This window comes from Sturnira hondurensis, unplaced genomic scaffold, assembly GCF_014824575.4.
Source record: "Sturnira hondurensis isolate 20B ecotype Veracruz unplaced genomic scaffold, ASM1482457v3 Scaffold0018525, whole genome shotgun sequence".
Classification (NCBI taxonomy): domain Eukaryota; kingdom Metazoa; phylum Chordata; class Mammalia; order Chiroptera; family Phyllostomidae; genus Sturnira; species Sturnira hondurensis.
In genome coordinates this window covers 369,180-390,474 of record NW_028091156.1, presented here as the reverse complement: position 1 = coordinate 390,474, position 21,295 = coordinate 369,180, and the positions used below count along the sequence as shown (strand labels likewise).

Sequence of the window (21,295 nt, the reverse complement as noted above, 5' to 3'; positions counted from 1 at the left end):
TGCAAATAAGGAAGGTTCTATATAGAGTGTTTTTTTTAAAATCAATGTATGCATTAAGTGTGGATATCATCTCATTTTTCCTCTCAGAGATGATCAGGACAAATATAATACATCTTAAAAACTTGGATTGGGATTAAATATGGAGTAAAATATATTTAAAAACCAATATTCTCAGGGAAGCTAAGTTAATCATTGTTTCAGCTTTATGATCAGTCAAAACAGTGAGGTCTCTTTCCACACGCATAGAAAGGGTGCCTTCACCCTCTACCTAGGGAGCCCTTACACTTTGAAGCCTGAGTTACAGCAAGTGTAAGCGGCCTTTGGTCATTTAAGAAGTGGTATTGCCTGTGTTTATGACTGAAATGAGAATTTGAGTTTGCGGTATAACCACTGGTAACCAGCATCTTTTATTTTCTTTATAATTTTTAAATTATAGGAAAGGAGTATATTTTTAAAGTGACTCTTGTGTTTTGTCCAGTAGAATTCTGAATGGTCATGGTTTTCTGGGTTTTGTGAAAAGCAGTGCTGCGTCGTACAGATGTCTTTTCAGTTGGATTGGGTCGGTCTCTGCTTCAGCAGTTCAGCTCCTCCCCATTGGTGTGTGTTGAGCAAAGCCCACGGAGCCTGAGATGGGCCTCCGGTCACTGAAGGAGTAATTCTCCCTGTTCCCCACCTGGTCAGACTTCACTGCACCTCCAACCATCTGCCTCTCACGATGTCACAGGTAGGACCAGGTTCTAGAAACAACCTGGCCTGAGAGTGGAGTCAGATACCTGTCGACTTAATTCCTGTGTGAGGACACAAGCTGCTGAGTTCATTCTAAGGATCTTTCCCCCATTTGTATGTCTGGACAAAGGTAGACGTTTCCTACTTGTTCTGGAAGTAAGACCTTTTAAACATTCGAACCGGCCGATTTTCAGTCCTTGGACATTGTTGCTATAGCTCTTACTTTGGCCCCTTCTGATGACTTCAGCATCTGAAAAGTCCAAACGTGGTCACTCTGTTTTTAAGGTCTTGCGGAGCCCCCATGCTGGTTCCCACGGTGGCCGCACCGGTCTGCATCCCTACCAGCAGTGTGCGAGGGCTCCTTACCCTCCACAGCCTCTCCAGCGCTTCCTGCTTGTCTTACCGATAAGAGATATTCTGACAGGTGTGAGTGGTGTCTCACTGTAGTTTCGACTGCATTTTCCTAATAGCTAATATATCATGGAATTGCACGCTTGAAACCTGTATACTTTCATTAACCAGTGTCACAGCAGTAAATTTAATTTAAAAGTACACATGTGATTCACAGTTAAGTGGTAATGAAATAAGGAAAATAGTGCATGAGGGTTAATTTAGATGGAACATCATTAAGTGAAAATGTAACTTGAAGTTAGGAAGTGAGCACTGGACGTTTCGTTGGACAACCCTCAGTGAATGAACATCCTCCCTGATAAAAAAGATCTATTTGAATATTCTATTGAAATGTTAAGGTGGAAAATGAGTATGAATTTAAACTCATGCCATCTCCCAACTCAGGTTGTTAGTAAAGATTAAGCCTGAGAGCCAAAATATTTTTACTTCATTGAGGAAATCAAGAATATCTTCAATGGCCAACATATTTACTCAAAAACAAAACCACTGAGATTTTTATTGTCCTGGTATTTTTGGGGGGGGGTATGATATATTCCAGAGATGCATAATGGATTTGTGTTCAAGAACATTTTGACAACCAGAAGTCCTACTATAGACCACATAAAATATACTAAATTTCCAAAGATTTGTTTAATAAAAAAATAAAAGTTTTATGTGGTGATGTTTTGTGTCCTCCATTTGAGCATGTAAACCATTCAATGGCTGACAGGAAATTATTCTTAGAAATGAAAACTTCTAAACTTATTTTAGAAATTTTACATTTTTTGAATAAGTATATTTAGTACTTTTATAAAATAAGAAATTGCGTTATCCCATTTTTTCTTCTTTCAGTTTTTCAAAATGACTTGGCTTTAATTTTTACCTTTGGTATAATTATTAATTATTATTTAGGTCAACAGACTACAGCATCTTCTACCAATATAAATCTGTTTTTTTATAATGGTATTTAAAACCTAAATATTTTATAACTATTTAGAGAATTAATTTCTAAACTTTATGTAGGGATACATAAACACAGAAAAATAATAAATATATAAGAATTGTGAGTTTAACATTCCAGTTTATGAATTCGACATATGTTTCTTAATATGAGAGCCATATTTTTTTTGTAAAACAGAGTTGGGACATCATGTTTTTCCTTGTTCTTCCCTGCAAGTTTCTTTCATGTGCTCGTACGCTCGTGGGGATGGTGTTTACCTACGTAGCCTCCCTTTATTCGTTCATTTAGTAAATTACTGAGCATCTGTCAGGAGGACAGCTCTAGGCGCTTGGAGCACATCACAGCAAGGAAAAGAACTGACAGCATTTACTGCCAACGGTGAAAGTCAAGTTTCCAAGCAAAAATGCAAACTTCAGAGAACATATCTGCCAACGTGAGCCTTACTGCTTCCAGGGTGTACTTTTCTGGTGACATGTGCCGTGATAGTGAATGTGATTATGCAGTGAAATGTGTCAATATTCGGAGGGTCATTGGACCAGTGTTTTCTAAGAGACCAATGTGTCTCGTTACAAAGTCATGCATAGTGGGAACGGTTGATTCAGTGTGCCCCGAGACCAGCGGCATTTCACATTGGCAGTGGTCTGAGGTTGCACGCCACAGTTAATCTTCCTGAGCACCACCACTTGTCAAATGCTGGTGTAGTATCAAAGAGACCCCTAGCTATCTGAATCCTCTCCCCTTTTCCAGCTACCTCTCTGTCCGAGCCAGATTTCCTCCCTGTATTTCAGTGAAACTAGCATCCTGGAACAGATTGAATGCGGAAGCAGATATGAAAATCTGGCCATTGCGTTTAAGCCAGACCTTAAAGAGATTTGCAAAACTGCAAAGCCGTTCTACTCTCCCACTAATTTTTCTGTTTTTGAAAATATAATTTTCTTTATAAAATATTTGTGATGTGTAATGAGCTTTTTTAAGAGGGAATAAAATAATTTAAAAAATTTCTAACAGTAAACATTATAGATGTCCTCTGCATAAATAAAAATTTGGGGGGATTCTCAGCAATATTTATGGGTGTAGAGAGACCTGAGATCACAAGTCTGAGAATTTCTGATTCACAGGAAGGCTTCCACGTTGAAATATATTGATATAGTTGGGGGAGATTACAGAGGAGCTTGCATTTTATGCTAAAAGACTTGTACTTTCCAGTAAAGAGTAAGGAGTCAGAATTTTTGAGCAGAAAAGTGACATGAGTAATCTGGAGGTGACAGCTGCATTGAGATAGGAGCCAGGGGGTGAGTAAAGGGACAAGAGACGCAGCTCATTAGCAGAAGGGCCAAGGGGAGGGTGTTAGGTTCTGTTGAGGTTGGGCTCTATCTCAGAGGCTTCTGGTGGCGGTACTGGCCTGGCCACTGATAGGCTAGGTTAAGGGAGCAGCCAGGTGTTGCCTCTGAGCTTAGCTACTGGGGTCAAGAGAAGCTGATTCGTAGGGAATGTCGAACTGCTTCCAACTATTTGTATACTGGGATCAAGGCTTTGAGGTTGCACAGCCAGGTAGAACTATCCAGCAAAGAACTGAGAATCGAGACCAGGTGGCCTTCCAGCTCTTGTGGCATCATTGAGCACTTGTGTTGCTCAAAATTATGAAGAGTTTTCTAAAATTATGACAATAGGGATCCAGTTGCTAAAATTGTGGCTAGAGGATCGCTTGTACCAAAGTCTGCTGAATTTGTTGGCTATTGTGTGCTTGGCACTGTACCATGTGCTCTTGTAGTTACCCTGTGTGTGTGGGTGTGTGGGTGTGCATGTGGTTTTTAAGCTCTGTTAACCCCTGTTCTTTCATTTCCTAGACTACTGTCAGCATTGCATGGCAAGTTATTTTCCTATGTAGGACAATAAAATGTTGTTTAAACAAGTTATGATCAAGATTGAACAATGAAAATAGACTCTTCCCTATCTTTCCAAAAAGGTAGCACAATCAGTCAGTGGTACACGGGAGAGAAACATCTACCTCATATCACCTCTCATGATAAGTGTTTTCTGTAGAAATTCCTCAACACTGTGTGGATGATTTAGCAAGGCCTTTTTAAAACGGCTGAAAACATGCTCATAACAGCCATCTGATAAAATGAAAAACTGAACAAAATGTGTACTCAGATGAATGATTCTCTGAAGAGATAATGGTGCAAATGAATTATCAAAGTGAAATCATTAAAAACAAAACATGTTTGGGTTTTTATTGAATCTTAATTGCAGGCTATGTATTTTCTTTTATAAGCTAAGTTAAAAGAAAATTGCCTAACTTAATTTTGGGAGGCCAGTGTTGTGGGACATACATTGTACCGTAATTTATTTTTCTCATAAAAGGTGCTCTTCACTTTTTCCCTCTAGCATTAACACGCATGCTCTTCTTGTGTAGGAGAATATATAAAAAACTGGAGGCCGAGATATTTCCTCTTGAAGACAGACGGCTCGTTCATAGGATATAAAGAGAAACCTCAGGACGTGGATTTACCTTATCCCCTCAACAACTTTTCAGTGGCAAGTAAGTTCATTCTATAACTGTTGATTCACCTTGTATTTGTATATTTACATGACCGTATGTGGCAGATACCTTAGCCTGTATGAGAAACTTTTTAAAAGTTTAGGTTTGTGTTTAATAGCAGGGAACTGTTCAGCTGTGATAGACTTTCTATTCCATAGCATAGGGGTGATCAGTAATATATGGTCTTATAGAATGAATTATTTAATATTTTTATAGTTAGCACTTGAATGTGATCATTGTAGTCCCCCAGATATATACTACTTCAGGTGCTCCTTTACAAAATCTAAACAAAGACCTTTGAACTTGGTTGCTGCAGAGAGCCTGGTTTTGAAGATGGCCAGTACTTAGTGCATTGCTAGTCATAACCTTGGGTATGACTCCTGGCATAATCTTGGGTAGCTCTTCTGATTGAGTGTATGATGAGAAATAAGTGATTTTCGTTAGAAATCACTTTCAGGGGAGATTTTGTGTTTGTAGTTAAATCTTTCTTCGTTACAAATATCTAACAAAAATGTTTGTAATTTAAACTTACTGAGAAATTATGTATTTGCCTGAAGTTAGCACAGAGTAAACAGCAATACAATGATGGTGATAATGACAGTGGGCATTATTGTTTTCCTGTGACCAGACACTTCAGACTGAGCACTGTCGGTCATCAGTGGAAGGGTTTTCCATGTTCATTTCAAAGTGAAGCATTTTAAAGTTGTGTTAAGTTACAATAAACCTGCCTAACAGCCAAAGTCCATCCCGTGGAGACAAAAAATCTTTAACTGGACAAAGTTTTTAATTTTGGTTTTGATTGTAGGTTGTCATCTATTAGCCGCCTTTGGAAAAGATATGAGAGAAGATTGAAGCAGGAAAAAAATAATAAAAAATACAGTAAAAATAGTAACAAAAAAAAAATCCAAGATAGCGGAAGTCCTCGGATGTTACCAGGGTCATTTTACTGTTATGTAGAGTCCCTGGCTTTTTTATGGATGCTCTCTGTTAATTGTTTTTGAAGAATAAGAAAATATAAACCAAAGGGTTTGTGAAATCATTTGAATGATAAAGATATAACTTCAAAAACAAAAAAGTGAGAACACTTACATGTATAGATCAGTTAATGAAATTATTTCCCCACCAAAGGCTCATTAGGTTGTTTGTTACAGCTTTCCTTCAGTAGAAAATTATTTTTTAAATCTCACGGTAAATTGAAAATATCTTGTATTTTGTGTTGATTTAACACGTTTTCATTTTAAAGATCCTCTGGGTGAGCATTTGCGTTAGAGGGACAGGAGTTGGCTTTTAAAACATTAGTGGCATAGATTATCAGGTACTTCCTACGGCCACTGTGGGTTCTTGGTTTCTCTATTTTACTAGCGATTGCTATTGGTTTGTCTGACATCATTTATAGAAGTATAGAACTCCTGTATCTGCTGATCAAAATGCAACATTTTTTGACCTTATGAAATTTCACACCCCAACAAATTTTAAAGACATGCTGTATGCCACAATCTGCCAACATCTGCTCCCGCACTCGCACTGGCAGAGGCTGGAATAAATGCTGCGCTCTCGGGGAGGGAGCCCATTCAGTGACTGACAGTCAGCTCATCCTGGAAATGGGGATTAGCCGACATCTGCACCCTCTCCTGGTGTCACCGAGTGGCTGTCGGCAGTGGCCTCAAACCCACAAGCGAAGTTGTAGGCCAGCCTCTCAGTCTTCAGAAGTGTGTTCACATGGGTCTTGCACCAGATACACTATTTTAAACAAACTAGTCTTAAAGCTTGATTTATTGTGATCTTAAATCTTTTCAATGATGATTAACCGGGGAAATAGTGTGCTAAAATGGGCCCTGGTTGTAGTTCAAATGCCAGCCTTGCCAGAAACTTGAGTATGGCCTTGGGCATGTCGTTCTCAGACTCTGATCTTTAATCGCTTCATCAGAATAGTGAAGGCGCTTGGGTTTGAGGAATTTGTAAGCCCCTGAATGTCTCTAGCCTTCTGGGATTCTGGGAGCAGGAAATGGAGCAGGTCCTTGAAGTGTGAATAGGAGTTAAATTAAAATAGAAGGGAAGGATATTCTGGGTGGGGAGGTTGACAAAAATGTTTTTGTGAGACATTATAAGAAAGAACAGTTGGAACAGGAGAGGGTTACTTCACCAATGGTTTCCCTTCTTCTCAGTCCCTGTTAGTAGATGAAAAAGGGAGCCGTTTACAAAGCATTTCTAAGGTATATGGGGAAATTATATGTGTGTATGTGTGTGTATTCTTCATATTCCATTGATAGCTGCAGTGTGAATCTCTTGTTTTTCCAGATAATTAAAAATGTTACTTAAATTTAATCTATGTGGGTTTTAATGGAATGTTATGAAAATAGGCTTTTTAAGCCCTATGGAAAAAATAAAGTCAGAATGGAAGGGACTTAGAATTGGTCTTTTCAGTCTTCATTCAATTTCAGGTTCCTTTCTGTTGAAAGGAACTTCATTTAATAAACTCTTCAGTGGCCACTTAATTTCTAAGCCTTGCGGATGTTGTTCAGTTCTTCTCTCCACTGAGTTACATCAGGGCTGCACTTAATACTGGTGACCACCGGTCCTTCCTGGGATGACCTCCCATCCCTGTCTCGTCCTTGTGGAGTGCCTCCTTCTCCTGGTTTTCTGCCTTTGCCCGTTGCATGCGTCTTGGGGTCTAACTGTGTTCTGGCCGAGGATTCCTCTCCTGTGGCACCCTCGCCCTGGGTGGGCACGTTCACTTTTGAGGTTCTGGTTACTGCCTGTTTGCAGCTTCTTCCCCCAACTCACATGTCTTCAGGGCAGCCCTCTGTCCTGAGCTGTTGGTTACTCTCTTCACCTGATTTCTGGGCCTCTCTGCCTAGATATTTTGGGGACTCAACATGCACTAAGTTGAACTCGAGATAATTTTATCAGTTTCCCCCCTATGTTTTCAGTATCTCTTTTCTGTCTGGAGCAGAAACCTGAATCCATTCCATGCCTCTGCCCCGTCACATCTTCACCCCACTTCCAATTTATTTCTAGTTCTAATTTTGCTTCTTGTTTCTCAAACTTAACGTCCTTTCCTGTGATTCCCCTAAAACAAGGCCTCATCATCTCTGCTATAGATTGTTAGAGCTTTGCCTCTAGTTTCCACCACTTGTAGTAATTCCTTCACATGACCGTCAAAGTGACCTTTCTAAAGTCAAATCCTAAGGGTGCCAGACCCCTGGGCATGCCCTGCCCTGGGTCCTCATTGTCTGGAGCATAAAATCCAGCTCCCTTATTCCACCACACAAGGACCTCCCCGGCCGGCCTCTGCTCTCAGCTCCCACTTGGCCTCCCTCCTGTGCACCTGTCCTTGGGCTGCGCCGAATGCTTGCCCTGCAAACTCGGCTGCTTTTCTACCCTGAGCCTGTGTTCCTGCTGTTCTCTCTGATGGCAGTGTCCGCTTCTCTGTTTGCCTGGATCTCTTTTTCCTTTCGTTCCTTGGGACTTCATTCATATTTAAATTCCCAGCCCGCCTCCTTGCTAGAGGTCTTCTCCCTACCCTTCCCAAAGCTTGTTACCTTTTGTTGTTACCGCAGCTTTTCCTGGTTATCTGTTCCAGTGCACGGCTCACCTGCTCACTGGGGAGTTATTGGAAGGGAGAGAGCCTGCTGTTACCTAGCCCCTGTCTCCTCCTGCCCACTGCCAGGGCTTTACAGCTGCTTTCAAATGAGTATCTGAAAACATCTGGTCCGTATTTTTCACTTTTTAGATAAGAAAAATGAAGCCCTTAGAAAGTCGATGGTCTCTTTTAAGGTTATTTTACTAGATAGTAGTAGTGAAGTATCAAATCTCTCTATTGTTACTTAAAAATGGGATTCCTTTCGCCACCCACATTCTGTGACATCTTACCTGGAAGAAGAGCCTTGAGATTTGGTTTTGGGTGGGAATTCCAGGGCTCAACGGTGACGTTCTCTGTCATACAGAGTTTCCCAAGCCCTGTAAAATGTGCACCATGACATTTGACCTTCACCTTTTGGCTGGATCAAATGTGAACTATATGGAAAGGAGCCCCCTAAACATAGTGCTGTAGAAATGCAAATAAAAATATTTTTTAACGCAAGGCACATTTTTAATCAGAACTCTAGTGTGATAAATCGCTAATTATAGATTGAGATTATCTTTGCATAGGAAATAGTGCATTTTGACTGAAAAATAATGTAAGACTCACACCAGCATTGTCGCAAAGCTGTGTTCAGAGTTACTTTGAGCGCAGTAGTCTGTCTACCCAATAGTCATGGTTTTTAACATTTTGACAGATATCAGTCCAACTTAGAAGTAGAAACAGTTCCTTCGTGGAGAGCTGGAACATTTGTCCATATGTCTCGGGGCAGAGTCTTGCTGGCAGCGGGGACTCGGGGAAGTGCCCGACTGTGTCCACAGAAGGGCGGCCTAGAATCCGCTTCACTCTGGGTTGCAAAACTGGCTCGCTCTGATGGTATCACTTTCCTCCCTGACACCTCTCAGCCATTCCTTTTTTAAGAAATAGGTCGGTCTGTATTTCTTGGGCCTATTTTAAAAGTTAAATGGAATGTTTACTCATTAACCTGTTTTTCTTCTTCTGTTTGAAAGAAAGAAGGAAATTATGGGCCTTAAACCTACCCCCAAAATCCTTACCTCTGAATAAATATTAGACTCGGAGATTATAAACACAAAGACAAATACGTTGATTCCTATAGTGGTGGCTCTAGCCTCCACTGTGGCTGTTGAAGGGGAGAGACCAATGGCCTAACACACGGGGCGATCGGAATGGCAACCCTATAATCTAGAACAACCTGATACCATGTAAATATATAAGGATTATGAAAGAATAGAATAACTCAGTTTCAAGGGTTTATTCCTCGTTAGAATCATACTAGATATTAACAGGAGTATTAAATACAATTTTTTTGTGGAGGAATTTGCCATTGAATTGGTTCTACATCCCCGGAGAACCTGGAGCAGTGGGAGGGAAGGTCAGATTAATTGCTGAAATGAACTTTGTAGAGACTAAAGGCTGCAAAAGTTGAGAGACTAGGTAAAGATAAGCTGGGATGCTTAGCTAAGAACGTATTCATGAGCTGAGGTTAGCACGGGCCTGGAAGGATGGGCGCTGTAGGCTTCTGGAAGGGAGCATTCATTCTCTCTGAGGTTAACAACATGGGCAAACATGTAAAGTCTGGAATTAAGGAGTGGCTTGTCCTGTGAACAGTATAGGCAGCTTCCTAGATGAACAGAGAATTTGTTGTAGAAAAATAAGTTAACGACGAGATCAATTTTAATCAGACCGGGAGAGGTCTTGAATACCAGTTGGGTGTTTTTAGTGGCAACTTGTTGGAAGCCAGTGGAGGCTTGGAGCATTAGGTGTCCAAGTGAGTATTTGGTAAAAGAAATAACAGTAACCCGTCTGTCTGGTTTATTGTGTGGTAGAAGGGGTGCATCCGTAGACAGATAGTTCTCCTTTCCTCCTGAGCCAGTCAGTCAGCAAGGTGGGCTGTCTCATTTTCCTTCCTGTCCCCTCTCACCACTTCCGTGCTGGTTGGGCTCTTCGCGCCCCCCCCCCCACTCCCCCCTGGTTATTCTGATGGTCTCCTGATGGTCTCTTGCCTGCACATACTCTCTCTGGAATGTTTGGAAGCAATGCATCGATTCATTTAGATTTGTCTTCCAAAAAAAGTTCCTTTGCAAATACTGTCTCCTTCCGTGGAAAGTGTCAGATTTTCTCCATTTTTTATAAGAGGAAGATGAATTTTTATTTTTTGATGTATGGTACATTAATAATGAAACACTCGCCAAAATCGCAACTACTTTTACACTCTGTATATTGTCAGTATTCCTTTTTTTTCTTTCCATTACTCCTTAATGCCCTACACATTTTCTTTTTGATATATATTGCTGTGTTCTATGAGGCCCAGTTGCACACAAAATTCTAACCCTGTTTTTATTTTAAGTGCTATTTAGACCATTTTACATACTTAATCATTTAAAGATTTGGTGCTTCCTCCTTCCCCAACTCCCAATTAGGAGCAGATTTTAGACAAACCGAAAGTTGTGTCTGGTTAACTGTGCATCTCACTGTAAGAAGTAGATGCCTTAAAAATCTCATCATAAAGTGAAGTACCCTAAATTTAATTTACCTCTGATCCTTTATTTTTTATAGGTGGTATTTTATGTATATATTTGCAAGATTTAACCCGTAAACCAAGCTTAGAATGGGAAGTAGAGAAAACCTTTTCAGAAAGCCCTTTAGCAGGAGGTGGTTCTTAGCAAATCACAGGGAGTGGTGATGCACGTGGAGCCGCAGCCTTCCTTCTGCTCCTTCATATCACACTCCAGTGCAGCAGCTTCTGCCCAGCAAAGGTGCAGAACAGAAACGCGTAACCCCGCGTGGATGGATGTTACCGTGGCGGTCAGGGCTTCAAACCAGGTGCCTGGGTGTGAGAGCCACCCTCTGCGTCCCCGAAGGTTTCGTCAGTGCTGCGTCATTTATAAATCTGAATTTGTAGATAAGCTGATCATTTTGCCGCTTCCCTTGCTACGACACTCTAGGCAGGCTGCTCCGACTGGCATCGCAGCCCACGTCTTCCCAGTATCCTTCCCGATGTGTGCCCTCTTTCCTGACGAACGCCAAAGCTAATCTGTGTAGTTGCTTTTTCACCTCCTTGGCTCCACTCATCAGAATATAAATTATCATGGGGCATACGTGGAATCATGGGCAGTGATTGACAGTGATTTGGACAGTTCACCTAAAATGTCCTGTGGTATGCTTGAGTGTGATACTGTTGTGTTACAGAATCACATGCTTAGGATTGTGTAATGAAACTTCCTGTAGTAAAAACCAGGGGCGGTATTTGTGCCGGACCCCGTATTTGGCAGAATGTTGTGCTCGTTTCAGAGACTGTTTCCTCAGGGTCACAGTTAGGCACTCAGTGCCCTGTGAGCTCACCTGGTACTTTATGTGCAGTTTTTATAATGGCATCAGCTGTTCATCTGCCTTTCTAGTTAGAATATCGAACAAATTTACTGATGAAAATACATACTCCCATTTTAAATTCCATCTTAAAGATGGTATCTTTTTCTTTAGTTCTAAGGGCGTTTTTAAAAGAATACAGCATCTCCTATCTGTTGATGGAAGCAAATCCAACGACCTTTATGTAGGAGAGGCGAGATGGTGGCGGGGATGGGGGCCGGGGGACCGCTCGCAGCCTTTGTGCAGTGAGCAGTGATGGTGGGTTGTCGCATGACTTTTCACATTAATGACTGACAGGTCAACACGTGTTTGCTTTTCAGGCCAAAATTTACCGACTGTAAAACACTACCAACAGCGGGCAGCCTTTGATGCTAAGGACCCTTGTACTGTTCCAAGGAGCCTCTTGTTTTATGTTGTTACTGTTTCCAGCCTGTTCCTTTGTGACACCCTTCCACATCCGAAGGGTAAAAACAATTCTGTCTACACACCTTCTGACTATGCTCATTGATCGACAGGTCATTTTTATTAAATTAAATGCAGATACACACCTGATTTTTTTGTCTGCTTTTTATTTTTTAGCTTACATTTCATTTTCCAGAAGGTGGAAGTTGGTGTAATTTTTAAAACTGTAAGTTAGAAGTGAGCACACGCGCCCATCATATTTGGTGCTTAAATACTGCCTTCCTTATAATTAATACATGTGGAATTAAGAGGGACTTAAGGAAGGAAGGAAAAAATTGACACTTTTAAGAGCCTACTTTGTATGAGGTGCTTTATTTATGTGATTACATTTTGGGTGGTAAGAATTAACATGAAATAAGTATTACCTTAAAAAAATAAACTAGAGAATGAAACTAAGACCTAGAAAGAGAGATTAAGTAACACCTGGCTGGGATGTACTTAATCACATGAAGGGTTCAGCGGTGACAACTGTCTTCAAATGATGTTTAGTCAGCACCCACAAAAACGTGGCATGCCAAGTGGCATACGAGGCAAGTTGATAGCAGACCCTTGCTGTGCTTGGGGGGGCTGTTTAAGTGATAGTGACACGTGATAGCAGAGGGGCGCGCGTGCAGGTGGGAGCCCGGTGGCTGCTCATCTGCTAGGACTGCACTGTGTAGTACCGACTGGGTCAGTCACCCTCCCACCCTGGGGCTCTAGGTTATGTCATCCGTGACACGAGCGAGTTAGAGTGAGGGATCGCTAAAGATCTCCTTTTCTTCTAAAAGTCAGCGATTTGCCTACCACCAGCAGATAATTTCCTGAAATATAAAGTCTCTTGGGAATTAATAACAGTAAATTACCACTTGTTGAGCACCTGTGTGCTGCGCACCTTCCATCCATATGGTTACTCCTCTAACGCTGTTTAGGGCTCACTGCATCTCTGTCACAGCTGGGGCAGCGAGGCTCACGGGATTTGCCAGTGGTCACGCTACCGAGCAGGCGATGGAACTGGAAGTGGAACCCACAGCTTTCCAGCTTCCGGGCCGATGCTTTTCCCACACCGCTGCTCAGCTGCAGTGTCTGCGGCTGCCCTCATCAGGGTCTAGAGGTCGAGGTTTCCTAGGGTTCAAGGGTGTGGCCTTTCCCTGTCTCTAGATCTGCTTCTGCCCTTGTCACGGTCCCAGTCTCGCCACTCTCGCCTAGAACAGGAGTGTGTTTCAGCTTCTTCGTCAACTGCAGCTTGATGCAGAGGGTTCAGTAGTGTGTGCAGACGTCAGCCTTGTTCTTCTGGTTCTATCACACGTGTCGTTGGAGGAACCCTCACTGTTAGAGGCAGAATCGTCTGGATGTTCGGTGTGAATTCTGTGATCATCGCATTTTTAACAAACTGGATTTGAGGATCACGTGTTTTGTCGCTCTCTCTGCAGTTACATGCAAATCACTGTCTTTCTGTCCCCCCCGACCCATGTCTTTATGCTAATCTAAAAGCACTTGTTATATTTTGAGTAAAGTTAGATGAGGTCCAAGGCCACGTCTAGGGGGAGGACCTGTAAGCCCTGGCATTTAGGAAAGACGTAGAGGCATTCTTTTGGATTGGAAATAACACATAATCAAGCACATGCTAATGAAAAAATGAAATGTAGGGGCAGAGAAAAGAGAGCAGGGCGCCTCTTTCAAAGTTTTGTTACGGAGGGCACATCGCCCCTTGATTACAATGGTGTTTCTGCTCTATAATAAGGTCGTTCTCTGCAAGTGCAGCTTTTCCATTCACTCGTTTGTGCTCTGCTTCCTGTCACTAATTGTCAGCACAATAGTCTTCCAACTATGAAGTCTCAGTGTCCTTTTGGACCAATTTGTCATTGTCTTTCTCCCTCACCCCCAACCCATGCACTCGGAATCTATTACTCTGGTTGCATTTTTAGACATTTTCTATGTTTTAAAATGGCAGTGCTTTCGAAATATGCCAGAATAGTTCATGATAATTGAACCATCCAACCAGCAGCAGTTTTTGCTTCCAAAAGCGCATGAAGAAGGCTTCTCTCTGGAGGGTACTCTTGGAAAGGAATTAAAAATAAACATGTACTACTCTCTTCATAGAATTATTTCTTATGTGCTGTTTCCTTCGAGAGCTTTACAATCGGCCTATGGAAGGAGGTTAAAATATTTTTGTTAGCCTGTATTATTTACACATTGAGTGTTTACCTCATAAAGTCTTGGGACATCCATGCCTTCGGAAAGTTACATTTTCCCACTAATGGCTGTCGTTACGGTTTCATCCCGACCGAAGCCCCACGTGCTCGCTGGTGTTGACAGGCCTCCGCAGGTTCTTGCATCAGCCTTCAGGCAGCGGCGTCACGTGTTAATTCCTGTTAGGTTTTTCCCATTTTGACCAATACGTATCACATGTGCGTTCAACCTCATGGCCGTGCCTCGTATGGACAAAAAGATGTTCTTTAATGGAACTCCTCGAGGTAAATCCTGAAACAGGACCATTCCTTAAGAGCTTGTCTGTCACCTGGAACTTCCCCTATCTTATAATCACAGAATCAAAGTGTGTTGTTGTTTTTATTCTCCTTCATTTCTCTTGGAATTTTTGCTAGACTTCATTTTTATTTTTACTTTTGGCAACTTTATTTCTTTATTTTATCGTTGTTCAAGTCCAGTTGTCTCCGTGTTGCCCTCACTACTTCCCCCCACCAGCACTACCACGTCCCACCCCTGATCCCACCCCTGCTCGGTTTTGTCCATGTGTCCTTTATAGATATTGTTGGTTTTAAATGTGATATTCCCAAATTAGGTGGCAGTTACTTTTAGTGCATGAATATTAAGCAAGAAGTTTGGTCACTCTTCTTTGGGGGGGACTGTTGCAATCCTCTCTGTCACCTGTTTCTATCAATTTAATTGCAAAAACCTAGAGAGAGAAGTATATAAAGCTTATTATAAAGAAATAAACCCTTATTTTCTCTCGGGAGCAGCAACCAGTCCTAAAACAGCATGTGATGTGCTAAGAAGAGACAAGAATTTGGAGCTAGGAAACCTGGATTGGAGATCTTCAGCTTATAACTTTAATGACTTGATGATTTTGAATGAGTGACTTAAAAATCAGACAGCTTCCATTTGCTTACTCGTGAAATAGAAACGAGAAAAAACACGTTAGAACTTTATTGGGAGGATGAGTGAAAAATAATGCACATAAAATCTTAGTGCTCTGGTGGAGCGACTCATAATGCACTAAAACGACGACGTAGTTGTAACCATTTCCGAAGAATACATTTGGGGAAAAATAATGGAAAGGAAATTTTCTCTACTGACCTAAATTGGCAAAGATTTCAGATTTTTTTCTATTGTACTAACGATGAATGGGCTGATTATTCCAAAGTATGTTCTCCATTTAGCTCGCATTAGTTAAACCAGATTTTAAAATGCAGCATTTTATGCTAAAGACCCAGAGGCCTCTTGACAGTTGTGGTTGGAACCTTTTAAATTAGGAAAACTTATTTGGGGTCAGAATTCCTAAGTGGAAAGAGAGACATCCGTGTCTGCCTAAAGTTTGAAGACGTGGAGAGTGTTTTCTAGATCGGTCAGATTGTAATGACAGCTCTGGTTGTCTTTCCGTACAGCGTCTGGCACGAATAATGCCCCCTTTTATTACACAGTCTTTTACCACAAAATCGTAAGCATGTACTTCTGTAACAAAACAATAGCACATGCAAGCACCTTATATGACATTTTAGGTGAAATGTTCAAATTAAAACTACAAATGATTATACCCACATTACTACCCCACCAACCACGCTCAAACAGGCGTTACTTATGCCGGGCCCTGTACATTTTTAGTGAACTTATTAGGATTATTTATTTACAGTCGTCAATTTACAGACTCGGGTTTTTTGTCATTGTCATCGTTGTTGTTTTTGCAGCGATGTGCTTTGCTTTGAATGGATAGGCCTACCTTTTTATTTTTCTCCGGGGGACAATACCCCAAGGGAAAGAGAGATACCTGTTACGTTAGAGCTGTAACTATGTAAATTGAGAATTTGATCAGGCTTCTAATTTTTTTCAAATTAATGTTACTAGGATTTCATTATACATCAATATCTACATATCTATATACTTAATTGCATGTGTTTCTCATACAGAATTTAACACTAATGTTCTCAGAGGTGACTTAACTGGACAATTTAGATTTTGAAGGAATAAGTACTTCAGGTTTTAGGGGGACAGATCATAAAGTAAATTTTGCTTCCAAAGGACTGTGGGTTTTTGAATACTGAGTTTATTTTACAAGAAGAAGAGAATTAGCTGTGTTGCTAGCTTTGTATTTATGGTGAGGAATCACGTTTGGAAAAGATTCAGGGTTGCTAATGAATAGCTTCAAAAGTCAGCCTAAGGAACTGGAACTTTGTCCTAGAGAGTGGGGCGGACCAGGCCGGCAGCGGGCACGGCGCCCGGCCCGGGTCAGAGTGTGGACCGCCCCGAGTGGAGAATCCCAGACGGCTGCGAGGCCCCCGTGGCCTAGTTTGGAATAGAAGGCTGCAGTTCTCAACTGTTTGTTTCTTGGTTTAAATATAAGTGTATTCAAAGAGACATTTTGTTTTATTACTAGAATGCCAGTTAATGAAAACAGAACGACCAAAGCCAAACACATTTATTATCAGATGCCTCCAGTGGACCACTGTTATAGAGAGAACATTTCACGTAGATACGCCAGAGGAAAGGTAAGAAAGTCATTTTTTTCTTCCATTTTGTGAAAAAGCAACAGTCAGTCTAAAAAATCTATGTGCATCTGCCCTCACCATTTGTAAAAGTATCTAAACATATTTGTACAATGCTACAGTCCCTTTATTATTATTCTGGTATAATAGATGAATAACTTGCAAAATACTAAATCAGAACTTTCAAAGTTCTGTAAGTTATACTTAAGAGAAAACACTATTAAAAGTTAAAATATAAATTAAAGAGGACATTTTTATAACTACGTCTTTTTAAAAAATGGTAGAATTCATTGTGTTTGTATTTGGAACTCTGAGGCTAGAGGAAGCCCAAGTTGCCAAGTGGCGTGCCATTGTGCAGGTAGCTGCCTGGAGTCTTGTTGAGAAGGATGCTGGGGGTGGGTCAATGAGGGGAAAAATGCCAGAATCGAATGGCATTGGCTGTCATCATTGTTGAAGACGGGAGTGGCCCCAGGTTTCTACCCAGCTCACCAGCCTTTGTTAGGGCCCCATTTTCGTCTCCCTGCTAATTCCTGGAATTCTCTCCCCCTCCCGGCCCCCCCCCCATTCTGTTTAATACCCTTTTATCTGGTTGCTCTGATACTGAGTTAGGTCAACGGTCACCACCACAAATTCATTTTCCTACACATGTTATCATATTTGACTGAAAAAAAAAACCAACTCTGGGAAGTTAAATGTTTTTAGCCTATTTTTCAAGTGAGTAAATTAGTTCTTAAAAAACTTGTGTGAGTCCAAAGCAAAACTTCCCCCCAAAACCTAGTAAATAGGAAAGTATTATTTTAATAATCCTTTTTTTGTCAATAAACAATAAATGGTAATATATGATTACTTCAGAAAACATAGAAAAGAGAGAAAAATAGAAAAGAACTACAAGTTACTCACATTCTCATTCTGTGAGACGAATTTAGGTCCTCAGCCCGCATTCACTTTTAGGTGACCTCCCTCAACACCCACCCCGCTGTTCCCGGGCATTTCCGTGTGCTGAGTCCCCAGCCTGCTTATACCTGAGCCCATGACTGCGGTTGGGCTAATTCCTGTGTGTGTCAGATCTGAGCTTCAAATGTCACATTGCGCACGAAACCTCTGACTCTTACAAACCATACACTTACTTATCTCCTTGAAGCGTTTGTATCAGGCATATCACTACTATAATCTTAGTCTGCTAACATTCCTCATGGGCAAGGGTGGTGTCTTCCTTGCTCATTATTTTATTTTTAGTGCACAGTCCAGGGTCCGACATAGCATTTGTGGACTTGTTGAATGAATGGGACTCTCCCCATGGCATTAGATAGTCTGTGGGTATGTTGGTCTTCATCGATTGACACCATCCCCCAACGCGGTTCATCTTGCCCCTGTGTTGGCAGTGCTGGACGTAGCCTAAGCCACAGCTCGAGACTTTGACGCAGTTGGCTGTTCCTACAATACCACGCCACTTTTCCAGATAATCAGTTTTCATCGGCATTTATGACTAGAAGGAAGCAGTTTTAGTGAAAATGAAAAACAGCATATTTATATTTATGTTAGAGTTTGTTTTTCTAAATTCACCTATAATTTGGTGTTTCAGTGTTTTATTATGACTTTAATGTTAATGAAGACTTGGCTGGATTGAGAAAAACTCTTTATCTTCTTTATTCTTTCTTCCAGTCAAAAATCCTCACCTGTTGTAACCTGAATGTATATCTCTAATCTATCTTTAAAAAGCTTGTATGTATTTCTTACTATCAGTTTAGAATCTATTTTTTCCCAAAAGATGAGCCTGTTCTCAACTCCGTTTATTGAATAATCCATTCTTTTCTGACTGATTATGCTTGTCCCATGTGCGTGTACATAAATACTTGTATTTTTAGATCTTTTCTTTTTTCCCCCCTAAATTATTTTTTTGTAATTCTAGTACTAGGACCACATGATTTTAATTGAAGAAGTCTAATAAAACTTGTAGCTTTTAATAAGGCAAGCCTTCCATTATTGCTATTTTTTCCAAATGTTCTTAGGTTTTCTAGACCATTTTAAAAAATTGTCTAGATGTTTCAAAACACATAACATGACATCTACCAAATTTTTAAGTATACGGTACCGTACTGTTAACTCTATCTACAATACTATATCTGGAGTAGCTACTGAGAACTTTTTCGTCTTGCATGACTGACACTCTGTACCCGTTGAAGGGCAGCCGCTCGTTTCCCTCCCTCCCCAGCCACTGGTAACCATCATTCTGCTTCCGGCTCCCATGAGTTTGACTCCTTGCGATGTCTCACAGAAGTGGAAGCATACAACATCCGTTCTCTGTGACTGGCGGATTTCACTGAGAATAGTGTCCTCAGGGTTCCGCCACATGGTAGCACATCACACGATTCCCTTCTGTTTTTAAGACCTAGTTATACTCCACCCTGTTTGCCCTGTGTTTTCTGCCGCTTCACCTGCCAGTAGGCCTGTAGGTTTTTTCCATCTCTTGGCTATTTGAATAATGCCATTGTGAGCACAGGTGTGAAAATACCTTTTCGAGATCCTGATTTCACTTTATTTTGGCTAAATATCCAGAAGTAAGATCGCTGGATCTTATGGTAGTTCTATTCCTAATATTCTTGAGGAATTTCCATAGTGTTTTCCATGGTAAATTAAACCCAACACAAACAGAAAGAAGGAAAAAATAAAGATCAGAAATCAATGAACTTGAAAACAGAAAAATAATAGGGAATAGTCAATAAAACAAAACTAGTCCTTTGACACAAAATTGATAGAACAGATGGATTTTGGAAGGTTGTTAAAGAAAATAAAAGAGAAGATGCAGTTACTGCAGTGACCCAAGAGAAAACATAAAACTTAATCTACTATCAGTGAACAAAATTGAATTAGTAACCAAAGTATTTTTTTTCAAAGAACACTCCCAAGTCCAGATGGCTTCATTCTGGTGTATTCTGTTAAAAACCCGTCCTACAGAATCTACGTCAGAAAATAATGGAGAAGGGTACCCTTCCTAACTCATTTTGTAAGGCCACTGTCACCCTCGTCCCCCAAACCAGGCACTGTCACAAGAAGAGAGAACTGTAGCCCAATATACTTGTGAACATAGGTGCCAAATTTCTTCACAAAATTTTGACAAACAGAATCGCAAAATACGTAAATAGGCTAACACTTCATGACCCAGTGGAGTTAACCCCAAGAATTTAGTTTCATTAACATCTGAAAACCATTCAAGTAAATTCACTATATTAATAGATTGCATGATTATTTTAACAGACGTAGAAAAAATATTTGACAAGATTCAGCACCTTTTTATAACAAAAACTCGGTTGAATAGAAAGAAAAGGGAACTTATTCAACTTACTCAACTTAAGGGCAGTCACAGAAAAGGCCCTCCAGTGTGTGCAGTGCTCAGGGTCAAGGCTCAGAGATTCCTGAGGGAACAGGGTGAGAACATCTGCTCCCACCACGTGCATTTCCCTTTGTGCCGGAGGCGGGCCGAGCTAGACTGCTGTAAGGCAAGCAAAGGGAGGGAAGGCAGACATACGAGAAGGGAAGTAGTACAACGGGCCTTTCCTCGTAGTCAGCATGGCTGCGTGTGTCGAAAATACAGAAAAATAAAAGCTCCTGGAACTAAGCAGTGAATTTAGTTAAGTCTGTAGGATAAAAGGTCAACACACAAGAACAACTATATTTCCAAATACTGGTGAGGAAAATTAAAATTTAAAAACCCTCCACAATAAAAGTATACTTAGAAATAACTTGAGTCAAAGATGTACAAGACCCTTTCACAGAACATTACAAAACATTCTTCTGAGAAGTTAAAGACCAACATAAATGCAGAGCTGTACCATGTTCATGGATTGCAAGATAATTTATTTATATGGTAATTCCTTCCAAATTGATCTATAGACTTAATGCAATCCCACTGAAAATGCTAATGGACTTGAAGAAAAAGCAAGCTAAGTTTAAAATGTACATGGAAATACACGATGCTTGGTCTGATGAGACAAATGCCAGAAAATAAAAACTTTATACTGCTGCTCAAGAAACTTATTATTTAAGCTACAATTTATGTTGATTATTTTTTAAAAAGGTATAATAAAGATTACATTAAAAAATAAAACCCTAAGAGAAAAACATATTGGAAATCATGAAAAAAATGTATTCAATTTTTTCCTCAAATGTAATTCTTTCAGTTTGAAATATGAAACATTATTTTCTAGAAATAAAGGAAAGTTACCTATGATCTGAGAACAGTGAGAGGCTTTGGCTGTGAACACTTTTCCTAGGGTTTCTGTTGGGCTACAGTGAAGGTCTTGGTGTGTCATCAGTGGACTTAACAATAGTTGAACCAAACATTCAAAAAGCACAGCAGACCTAAGGATCAGTGTATTTTATAAGTAAGATGTGCACAATTAACATGTTATTGCCCTTTTAAAGGATTTTAACGGAATTTTCTTATAATCCTTTTTTTCTTTTTCTTGTTTAATATACCTCCAAATACATGGTACTGCAGACTTGAGGCTGTGATGTAAAATGCCTTGGGGTTAATTCCACCTCGGAGT

At 40.5% G+C, this 21,295-nt stretch overlaps 1 protein-coding gene across 1 annotated transcript in view; it reads left to right on the top strand.

Annotated features, from left to right (window-relative positions):
* Positions 1–21,295, top strand: part of AKT3 (AKT serine/threonine kinase 3) — a 192,065-nt gene that overhangs the window by 108,802 nt on the left and 61,968 nt on the right. The window contains exons 3-4 of the mRNA XM_037069537.1: positions 4,494–4,619; positions 16,640–16,751. Coding sequence (XP_036925432.1) covers positions 4,494–4,619; positions 16,640–16,751 — 238 coding nt within the window. The remainder of the gene's footprint in view (positions 1–4,493; positions 4,620–16,639; positions 16,752–21,295) is intronic.